Below are 12,207 nucleotides of genomic sequence, written 5' to 3'. Positions count from 1 at the left end.
TTTTCAGAAAGAGACAATGTATTGTACAGTTATAACAGTGAGCCACCCAGTCAAGTACTTAAGAGTTACCTCAGAGCCACTAACTCTTCTTCTTGGCCTGGAATGTATGGACCAGATCAGCAGTGTACTACCTTGTTCCCCACAGAGGCACAATGCAAACTACTGTACGGCCCAAATAATATTTCATATCCATGCAAATCCATTTTATATTGTATCAATAAGACAATAGTAAAATTCAATAAACTTTTATATCACAGTATTTTGTTAATATTGTGTTAACAGTATAATCAATATGTAAGATTATTGAATGGGAATATAAAAAGAACTCTGTGTACTTACACTTCTGCAGCAATGAGATTTTCAACTGAATTTTATCATTTCACTACATATTTATTTTCCAAACACTAATCTTTACATATATCTTTACATAGACATATATAATGCATATATTAAATTTGGTTATAAATAGTAAAACTTTGCTATTCAGAAATGTATGCTTCTGTATCTACATGAAACTCAGAATTCAGAAACGTTGATTGTCTACTGATTTCTTTTATATATAAGCAGAGAGGAAGACTTTGATCAAAACTGCTAAGATTAAGAATTGTGTTATAACTGAGTGCAAATGAATTACAATATTTTTGCTAGGCTCTCCAGTTGGGTGGAAAAACACATTGTCCCAGTGGACTACAGGGGACACTACCTTCCAATGTTAATGTTGATGATCAAATGCCAGCTTTGGTTAGCTGTTTTAGTTTACAACAGCCTCTGAGTAAAGGGACTGAGCATATTAATCTGTCTGTCCTAAACGGTTACCCCATACTTCTGAGGTTACATAAGCTACATTCTCCATCTCCAGTTGCATCTCATTCCTATGCATCTATAAAGCCACTCTTTCACTTTGCCATCTTCAAAACAGTATTACATGGACTTTAAAATGCTTAAAATGTAAAATAATAAAGAAAATATAAAATCACATTTTTAAGAATGTAAAATTTTATTATTTACTTTCTTACAGAGTTCACTAGAACATCAGTATTAGTTAAACCAATTGTTTCTACTAGTCCATTAGAGCCCATGCAGCTGTTTCCTATTACTAAAGTGTCAAGGGTAAAAGATTTCTAGTCAGAATTGAAGAACTTGGGCTGAATTTAATAGAACATAGACAAGTCCATGAGTGCTTTTAAAGCTTGTAATGACTATCCATAATAGTTTCTGATTTTGTATTTAGGAATTCAAATTTATCATTCTGGTCAGCTTAAGTGTTGGATTCCATCCTTAAGGAATCTGAACATTTTGGCTGCAATATCTGTACTAAGCCTATGTGCTAATTTCCTGTCATGGAGAGGGGTGGGTGATGGAGGAAAGTAGAAGCAGAAACAAATATGTACAAGTCTGTATTCTCAGTAAGCTCCTCTGAAGTCAGCTTACTGACTTCAACATGCTTGGAAGTAGGACCTCAATGAGTTAGTCAATCGGCTTATGTCTGTATAAATAAGTAAAATAGACCAAGGTTAATTGTTTAGCCCTGAGAGCAAATGGCAGGGTGCAGCTCATGCCCAGAAACCTGAATTTCCCTTACTTCTCTTTTGCTAAAAGAGGCAGTCTGTCTTTATCCTTGCCGCCAATTTGGAAGAGCCTTTGGATTATTTCCAGGCGTTGTATAAGAGACTGCTAAATGACAACGGGACTAAACTGTCAGGGGACATAAGCTGTATGGGCTGTCACAGGACAGAGCACAAGCTTGTGCTGAATCTATTTAAGTTACGATACAGACATAGCCTGAGGGACTTAGCAGCTCACACCGTTTCCTTGATACTAAAATAATATGTTTTTTAATGATGGTAATACAAACAAGGATCAAAATAGATTTTTTTTTCCTGTGATAAACATAAGCGCACTATTTTTCTGAATAAACATAAAAAAGAAGTGATAGTCTTGATTACACCCAAAAAGAAAGATTGTGTATTAATCTTCCCATTGTAGTATCTTTTTAGTAACTCAAATACTGAAAAATGGGATTTGTAAAAAAAACCTGAAGGCAGAATTCTAAACTGAATAATAAAAATAGTATTTCTACTGTATATGAAATAATAAGGTGCACAGTTACATTCCGCTAAAGTCCAATTCTGCCAACTGGCAAAGACTGAAAAATTGGGAATTTTAAATGAGTACGATTCTCCAAACAACACTTCATGGCTAAAAATTCATTTTAATTTAAACTCTCCTGCTCAGATGTGAATTTCACATGATAGTTTTCACCTTGTAAGTCTATGTTGGTGATACGGATATTCACCTGATGATTGAAAGTTCATCTCAATATTTGGAACTAAATTCTTATTAATAAAAACAGTCACAGGTATTCCTTTGTCACTTGACCTCATCAGATTTACCCTGGGAGATGAACTATCTCTTTTTAATTTTAATTTTATTGAGGAATGATATAACAGTGGGAGCATCATAACAACTCCTTGTGCTTACTGCAATTCTTTTTATAGTGTTCCAGGAAATGCTGGCAAAACTACTCCCTTGAACAAGGAAAAGTAAGGACTGCAGGATCGGGGGACACTGGCTAGAGCATTTTAAATTAAAAATTATGAACACCATGGGTCACAGTGAGTCTGAAATATAGATCTGAATTTTCTGAGATTATCTGGTTGGATAGCAGCAGTTTGTGGTGAAAAGTACAGAAGTGAAAGAGGCAGCATTCACTGAATGTGTGTGACTCTATCTCCAGTGATAAGGACAGTTTAAGAGGCTCCTTTCTGTCTATGCTCCAGCTGCTTATTTCCACTTCCACCTGCTGTGGTTCAGTGCACAGTCCCTGGGTCACAATCTAAAGCAGACTTACAAAGTGATATGTTAAGTTTTCATGTTAAGACTGATCATTTTCCTAATTTTTATCAGTTAAATGAGAAAAAACAAACCACACCCCACCTCTATCTATTGCTCTCTTTGACCCCAACTCAATTTAAACATGTTTTCTACCAAGGGAATAAAGTGCCTCATCTGCACAACTGTTGCTTTTTGAGAGCTTTAACCTGAATAGTAGAAAGTGAATTCCACTGTGTACCAAAATTTTGTCATAGCAAACAAAAACTGAAAGAGGTTTGCACCTCCCAAGAGGAACTCAACAATTTGCTGAACTTTCACCTTCATCAGAACATTATGAATGATGCTGCTTTGATTTTATACCTCAAAGGCTCCAGTATTTCAAGTGAAAACCAGAATTAACTAAAATACATTTCTTTGTATAAATTTGTATAAACTGTATAAAAAAATACTCTTGCGGTACCCTATGCACATCAGAAAGGGGGCTATGTCTCAAAAACTCTCCTTTCAGATTTCCAGAAATATATAATTTAAACAACCCCTAAGGTGTCCAGAACTGATGACTGGGGCATTCTTAGAGGATCTCTCCCTTTAGATTCAGACATTCAGGCAGGGATAGCTGTGTAGCAATAGCTGTTTTGATGCTCAGACATAATAACTTATTTGTGGTTATCAGTTGAAATGATCAGGTAGGTGTGCTGTGCAACGCAGAGCTAACTTTATTAATGTCAGAGTAATTCTGTGTCTGCTGTTGCAATTCTTACAGAAAGCCAGGTCCTACTGCCTTCATTCATCCAAAGTTGTATCTAATTCACTAGAATAGTCAGATGGTACCAAGGGACAGAGGACTCATAGCAACTTGGGAGTGCAACATCCCAGGCTGACTCTGAGAAAGAGGAGCATATAGCTAACAGCTGCATTTTGTGTTGATGCATGTTGATTCCTTATTTTATAATTTAATTTCTTCCTTTCATCAGGGAAATGGCATTTCTTTCCTTTTTAGGAGAAATTTGGAACCCAATCACATCAAATTACATCAGGCAGGCATATAATTATGTCATACACTACATGGCAATGTCTCATATACTCTGATGCAATACAAATGATTACATATTCTTTCATATCCTGCTACTTTTATAATTGTTAATGAGGACATATGAGATAGAGAAAATAAACAGAATTTCCAACATATTTCTGGGCAGTTGGTATTTTCCAAAGTAAATTTACTTGCAATATACCACATAACATTCTACTGAGCAAATCCATGAAGTCTCCAGCCTACTGGAGACGGTTGGTCCTGGGTAAAGGAGGATTCAAACTGAAAATGAATCTTTAGCCATGAAAAAACAGTTGAGTTAAACTTATTTTATTCTTGATAGTTTCCATCTAACGATCTGAGATTCAGCTGGAATTTGTTTTGCTCTTTTCTTTTTCATGGGTGGATTTTGGTCCTTGCCAGTCCTAACTTCATTCTTTCTCCTTTTTTTCTACTACTTTTTTAAGATCTTCATCTGTTTCCTCCTCATATTGTTTACCTTTCTTTTCCGATTTAGTAAGAGTCTGAAGAGCTTTCTCCTCCTTAAATTTCGGTTTGGCTTTTATTAACCCAACTTCTGTTGTTTTAGTCTCTGTCTGCTTGACCTTCTCAGCCATCTTTGCTTCTGCTTTTCCATCCTTCACTTCCTTTTTAACTTTTGTTTCCACTTTGGTGCTCTTTACTTTCTTCTCCTCTGCAAGTAATCAAGACAAAATTTCAGTGTCATTCTTCTCCACAAAAATAATAATATCATTTTATCTTGTGTTGTGTAGTTACACATGAATAATGAATATTATTCATTATTGAATATATTGAATATTTTTCATTATCAACATATTGCTGAAATCTGATGAAAACTATAATTCCTCAAAGCCAAACAGATTTAGACAGAAATACTATATGTGAGCATATTTTTTTTGTTTTCAGTCCTGTAATGAAAAATAAAAATAGCCTAATGGCAATATACTAATTTTTATGACATAAACTAGGGGGGCAAAAACTGGTCGTAAAGGAAACAAATACAGAAGGTCCTACTGGGTTAAATCTGACTAACTATGGAGTTCATAGTGAAACTCTGCTATAAGATCTAGGAGTGGTTGATTTAAAGTATGGTTATTTGTAAGGCTTTTTTTTTTAATGGCTATTGAAGCTTTTTTGGATTAGCTCTAGGTTTCCATTCCTGGAGATGTTCAACGCCTGGCTGGATCAGGCCCTGGGCAGACTGATCTAGTAGGTGGCAACCTTGTTCATCACAAGGGAGTTGAAACTAGATGATACTTGAGGTCCCATCCAACCCAGCACTCCTTGATTCTTTGGATTTCAGTCACTGAAATTTCAACAGGTTTTAAAATGGATTATGCATAGAACTGACCTCTCGTTGCTCTTAAGACATTTTAATTCATTCAAATTTTAGTGTAATGTAGACGATTTTTTCATATACATTCTATTATCTACTCCAATTAAGTTTATAAATTTTGAAGTAAACTCTGGTTAAAAAAATGTATAAATAAATAAATACCTTTGGGAGGAGGCTTCTTTTCAGTTCTTTCATGTCTTTCAAGTTTGTGTTTCTGAATTACTAGAAATGAGTGCAGTTGTATGTTAGGAAAAAAAAAAAACACAACAAACAAATGAGAAAACTATTGTTAAAACATAACAGCATTCCTGAAAGTTTCATATTTCTTCATGACTCATGTTATATATATATATATTTGTAAAATTCTTCTTTTCCTCAGGTTCACAAGGTTAAAAAGCTTCAAAATATCTGCTGAGAATTGCCTAATCAGAAGACAACGCAATCACCCAGAAATGAAGATTTTTGCAGAATGTTTATATTGTATATTGTTATGTATGTACATTTATTTCATATAAATGACATAAACTTGCTCTGCACAAGCTCTGAGCAGACACAGGCTTGTTCTGCCTGTGCTCATGCCAACAGTAATCTGTGTGACTACAGTAGTCTCAGTATTACAGAAAAAGGAGTTTCGTAGCTTGGACTTGCTATGAACACAGCCACAAGGCTGGTGCTCACTTCAGAGCTCAGTCTGAGACAGTTTATGTCTGCACAAGGAAGTAAACATTTTTACACAGTGGATGTCCCAGAAAGGAAGTCAAAACCTCGTGAAGTAACTTCTATCTTTTCTTTTGTGCTTGCTATCCAGACACATTGCTGGATACAAAATAGGCTTGACAGTTAATTGCCCTTCTTTCAAATGATAACAACCACTCTAACTGAATTCCAGCTTGGAATTGCTATCTATATGTCCTATGACTGACATTTTTCTTTATTTTTATTTTTATGTTAACTATTTCTTATATGATCTCTTTAAATATAATTCATATTACTGAAATCTTCTGGAATATTTAACAGGGATTAAAGAGTTCTTTTTATTGAGCACAAGAAAAGAAAAAAAAAACAACCATGTGAGATAATAAAGAGTGCTTTATAAAAGCATTATAGAAAGAATAAAGAGCAAAAAAGTTCAAATACCAAGCAATAATAAATATTAGTCTGGAAAAATGAGAGCATGGGGAAAGCTGATTGTTTTTTAAATCCCCCTGGCTGATTACCCCTGTGCATGTAAACAAGAGGACTAAGCAAGAAATATATGCTGTAGACTTCACTTAGAGGTTGATTAAGATCTGCTCAAGTAAAAGTGAGAGCACCCACAGGCTGTACTGTGGTGACTAAAACAGTTTTAAACTTTACATACTCATCTTGACATTTTCCCCAAATACATAAGTGATAAAAATCTAAAATTGTCCAATATCCAATAACAACTCATATTACCTTTAGGAGGTGCTTTTTTTTCATGCTTTTCTGACTTTTCAGATTTCTCTCTGTGAATTACTAGAAATAAGTAAAAACAATATTAACTGATGTTAAAAAAGAGAAATGTTGCAAATGTGTGAGAAAAAGAGGATTAAGAACTACTTAGGCACCATGGTTAACCAGAAAGACTAAACACATGTTCAGAATTGCCAAAGATTCATGTAGTACCTCTGAGGTTTGTCATTGGCTGGGAGAAGAAGGGACTTTCTAGCACAACTGTAATCCAGTGACAGAAAGTAACCAAGAAGAGTTATGTGGTTTTTTTTTTTGTTTGTTTTTTTTTTTTTTTTTTTTGTAATGGTATACTGTGGTTCATTCTTATTTTTGAGCTTTCTTGTTTGTTACTTCATTGGGTATTTTTTCTGAAGGACTTTCTGAACTACACATAATAACTAACAGTTTTTCCAGCCACGAATGATTGAACACTATAATTAATTACAAATCTAATTGCAATGGCATTATAACTAATGCTCTTTGGGGCTTTTTGTTTGCTTTTAATTTCCACTTCACAAATTGAAATAAAGTACATTAAAGTGACAAGTTTTCTGGTTAAAATACACCTGAGTTGCACAGTACTCATTTAGTGGCGCATAGTTTGAAATGTATTCCAGTGTGGGCTCTGACTTTATAATTTTTTGTTAGTTTATGTTTACACAGTAACCTATTCACAGGTGCCCAGAACTGATATCTATACAAATTCTTGTTCACTGACGTACCCTACCAGGATCAGACGTGTGAAAACATTCAGCTACTTGTTTGACTCTGGCATATGAGTTTATACTGAGAACACAGAAATGTATGCATGAGCATTGTTATTTATTTTCGAGGCTTGTGATAATGTTTCAAATGAAAGTTAGAATTGTTGAAGATAAAGAAATACTAGATAGTAATTTATTGCAAGTAAATGCTTAAAATATCAGTCCTGGTCATTTCGGTGACTATGAAATAGATCTAGTCAGTATTGTAATTAAAATGTTTGTTTGTTTCTATTTTCTTGTTTGTGTCTTTATTTATTCCCCACATGGCTTGCTTCATTACATTTGTTTACATTTTCTCTTTTCATGTCAGAGGTTGTTCCTGGATTACCATATTGTCTTAGAAACCATATTTACTGTGAATGCTGGAAATACTCAGAGTACTGAGAAATTACAGTAATCCAGAGTATACAATATATTCTTTCTCTCTCTCTCTCTCTCTCTCTAAAAAAAAAAAAAAAAAAAAAAAAAGCACACACACACAAAAAAGGAAAAACAAGAAAGAAACCAACCTAAATACAACAGACAAAGCAAACAAAAAAAGTGCATGAAAAAAACGTATACAAAATTCTTGTCAGTCCATATATTTGCAAACCCTTACACAACTTCATGATTTCCACTCAAAGTTCTATCATATTTTTTTCCAATTGCAAAGATACATCTATAGAATTGAAGTGGAAAATTATTCCTGGGTTACCTCAAAATACGAACCCTAACATCTATACCTGTATGCCTCTCTCTTTTTTCAGGTTTTTCTTGTTTTTCTGATCTGTCTTTGTGTGTCACTAGAAAAGAAGAAAAGTTTTCACATAAAAAGTTGAACAAGAAACTTAAGAATAAAAAATAATTATGCCACATTAAGTCATTTGAGATGAAATGACAAATTGTGTTATTACTGTGTTATCCTATGCATATCTGCACAGCATACACCATACACGCTTATTATTAGGCAACAGTAGTTAATAAGTTACCGCTTCCAAATCATAGTAACATTCCCCAACTGTTTTCTACAATATGAACATCTTTTGCAATTGTCTGTCTGTTCCTGAAGGCAGTTTTTCAGAAAACTGTCAAGGACAAAGGCAGAGCTCATAGTAAATGCTGCTGCCTTCACTAGAAGCAGAACATCACATGGACCACTCCATTTTCTGTCAGGCAGAGTCTCATAAAACTCTGGAATCAATCTTGGAGCATTAGAGTGCCACATGCACAAATGGCACTTCTGTCACATGCCAGCTGGCTTGGGATGAATAACTAGCAATGGATATGGAAAGCTAGCAGTAGATATGGATAGCTAGTAACACTAGCTGAGATCACTTGCTGACAAATGATGATCCCAAAGCCATAATTAGCTGCCCAGTATGTGCAAAGAAAAAACTAACATTTTGACAGTGTAAACTGCATTGTGATATTCAGTCATTCATATAATATTTCCCACTCACCTTTCTTAGAATTTCAAACAGCAATTTTCAAGACAATGGAAAATAAGCACGAGGATTTAAGAGCACTTAGAAAAAATCAGCCATAAAACTGCAGGCTGGCTTTAATTATATCTCCTGCGGGGATTTCATCCCAGTCGAGTAAAACTCCTGTGCCAAACATGAGCAAATAAGGAAGATCTCTAACAGTAGCTTGAATTTCATGTCTGACTGGAAGCAAAAGAAGAGCAGGGAACACTCGCTCTCATGTTTTTTTAGCAGTACAGCAATGGAATACCTCAGAGTAAGCTCCTGACATAGCTGACTGAGTCATTTTTAAGGGCAGCTATTTATTCTCTGTGTCATTAGATAACTTTTCTAAACTAAACTAAGGAGAAGTTGATTAATGGCTATTTACAAGGGTGGATAGGGATAGGACAAGGGGGAATGGTCTTAAACTGACACAGGGGAGGGTTAGGTTAGATATTAGGAGGAAGTTTTTCACACAGGGTGTGGTGATGCACTGGAACAGTTTGCCCAAGGAGGTTGTGGAAGCCCCACCCCTGGAGGCACTCAAGGCCAGGCTGGATGTGGCTCTGGGCACCCTGGTCTAGTGGTTGGCGACCCTGCACATCGCAGAGGGGTTGAAACTAAATGGTCTTTGAGGTCCTTTTCAACACAGGCCATTCTATGATTCTATGATTCTGTGATTAGAAGTTAGACTAGGATGCTATTTACTCTCTCCATATGCTAATCTTGAAAAGAGAATGCATGAAAAGTAGAAAATAATCATTTCAAATATAGGGATTCAGTGAAAATTTTGGGTTTCTCCAGGCATTCTACATTCAAATGAGCCTTAGAAAGACATATACCTACAGTCATAATTTTAAAATAAAATGTACCATCTAAACCAATCTTCCTTAGTATAGTGAATACAGAATACCTCTATCCACAGTAGTATTACTGGAGTAATTGTAGCATAGTTCACTAGACAAAACTAAGGAATTAAAAAATTGAGAGAAGCATAAAAATCCTTATTCTTCATTTGCTCAGGTTCTTCATTTTTCCCTGTCCTTAGAAACATTGAAAAACGTTAAATATTCTTCTCATTCAAAGGAAATCAAAGAATTTCTCATTTTCTACAAAAAATAGAAGTCTTAATGACACATTCATGTTGTAATATGAGACATGATAGTCTTTGATCTGTCATTGTGCCAAATCTCAGAAAAATATTCTCTTGTTACAACTATTCCATTTTCTAGTAATAAACATTCACTCTAATAGACACCTGAAGTTATGTGCCTGCTGTTAACCTCTAGCCAGGCTTTCTAACTCTTGATATTTTGAATTATTTATATAAAATGGAGAAACTCCAGTTGGAGACAACTAGAAAGATCTAGTCAAGCACAAATTTCAGAAAGTACATATTCACTTTATTTGTGAGAGTTGTCTTGTTGTTCTGAAATAAATTAGCAGTGCCTAGATCGTATTAGTCTTTCCTTATTTTGGATGATTCTTTCTGGCCATACACCTCTTTGTTCTTCTAAAATGGGTTTCTTCCTCCAGTCTGACACTTTATTAATCAAAGTTTTATGTAAAAGTCATGTTCACAGAAGGCTTGTAGTGTTTTGACAAGTAGGCAGGTTTCAGCAAAATAGTGGCATTCACTAACAGCAAATCAACACGTTCTCTCTAATGCTCTTCCTTTATTATATCCAAAATGAGTCTGGGGAAGAAATTTATTAAAGGCAATCCTCATGCTGTGTATGTTGTGATTTAGCCATTACATTTTGCTCAGAATTATGCCTGAAGAAAAATATTTTTCTTGGATTTATTCCATAAGAATAAAGGGCACCTATTTATGCTTTGGGCATAATTTATATAAGTAAATAATACAGTAAAAAGTTACTCATTAATTTATGAATATAATTTTAGCTTTTCTGCAGAGTGCTGAATCCAAAGTGCCTTTAAAATCCTCATTCTCTTTCCAACAGGCTTTCACAGCACCTTCTCCATTCTTAAGCATAATTGGGATTTACAGAAGGGACTAAGAGTCGACAAATCTGGTAGTTTTGAGACTTTGATAAAAAGAAAAAAAGATCAAGTCTTAAATACATACCTTTCAGATGTTCCTTCCTTTCATTTCTTTCTTGTTTTTGTGGCTTTTCTCTGTGAATTACTAGAAATATAAAAACAGAAAATTAAATGGTAAATCTGTAGTCTCCAGGTATTATGTACACATTTTATTCTACAAAATTAATCAAGGAAAATTTTTGTAAAAGCAAAAAATAAATTTTATCTCTGAGTAACAGACCCTGGATCTTGTATAAAATGTCTCAATGTCAATTATTTAATTCCAGGAGCAAGAGAAGTATTTTGTCTTTGAGTAAGTCTTCAGATATTGGATCACAATTTGGCAACTAATGTCATTATTCAGCATCTTTCATATATAGGATTCGGTTTAGTTCCATTACACCAGCACAGTGGCTCTAGGATTTCAGATGGAGGAAATTATTTTCAGTTCTTGTCAACATTGCTTTCTATTATTATTAATAAATGGCTAGCATATTGCCTCCCATGCTCTTTTTTTTTTTCTTTATTTTTAGATGTTACTTCAGCCACAAGATGGATTAATAGGAATATGTCTCTTTTAATAAAAAAAGTAATTTCAGGAGGAACAGCTGTTGAAAGCAATCAGGTATATGTCCAGCTAGAAGCAGGCAAATTTGGATCCCTATGTACTCTATTGCTCACTTAAGTTTTAGACTGTGTTTATGGACATGGTTGTAATCCAAATCCGAATGATTTAGATAAACATATTCCTTGTCAAACTCCACTTCTAAAAGACCAGAGCTTTTGCCAGTTTCAATGGGGAATTATTTTCTTTGCAATACTCAAGATTGTGTACTCAAGTAAACCGTAGAAAACATAACCCTGGTTAGAAGACAACTGCGAGTTTTATACACAAACACAGTAATATTTTTGCATACACTCATTTCACCAGTTTGGCAGCGAATGTAATTTTATAGAGGTGCAAGCATATTTCTTCTTGGTTAAATATTTCCTCATTAAATTTAGGTTCATGTCTTTAGGAAAAATCATTCCAAACTTCACTAATTTCAGTATGTCTTTGCATGTGTTTGCATTACCGAAATACATTTCCTGTCATAATAGGTAAATAGTTGCTGATAACAATTAGCAATACAGTAGAAACAAACTACAAGAAATTTTTTTAAAAAGGAATGTGGACAGTTAATTTACACTAAAAACCAGGCTGTGAAGAACACAGCAGCAATATGTTATTGCATGAAGGACAGGGTGGCTCATTCA

At 34.5% G+C, this 12,207-nt stretch overlaps 1 protein-coding gene across 1 annotated transcript in view; it reads right to left on the bottom strand.

Moving 5' to 3' along the window:
• TRDN (triadin) overlaps nt 1-12,207 on the bottom strand; it is a 208,455-nt gene that overhangs the window by 130,044 nt on the left and 66,204 nt on the right. Inside the window, exons 7-11 of the mRNA XM_040697502.2 lie at nt 10,997-11,056; nt 8,185-8,244; nt 6,663-6,722; nt 5,388-5,447; nt 4,368-4,562 (exon numbers count right to left, since the gene is read on the bottom strand). Of these exons, the coding sequence (XP_040553436.2) occupies nt 4,368-4,562; nt 5,388-5,447; nt 6,663-6,722; nt 8,185-8,244; nt 10,997-11,056 (435 nt within the window). The remainder of the gene's footprint in view (nt 1-4,367; nt 4,563-5,387; nt 5,448-6,662; nt 6,723-8,184; nt 8,245-10,996; nt 11,057-12,207) is intronic.

This window comes from Gallus gallus, chromosome 3 (genome assembly GCF_016699485.2).
Source record: "Gallus gallus isolate bGalGal1 chromosome 3, bGalGal1.mat.broiler.GRCg7b, whole genome shotgun sequence".
Classification (NCBI taxonomy): domain Eukaryota; kingdom Metazoa; phylum Chordata; class Aves; order Galliformes; family Phasianidae; genus Gallus; species Gallus gallus.
The sequence above is the reverse complement of the archived record's forward strand: the minus strand, read 5'-3'. Positions and strand labels throughout refer to the sequence as shown.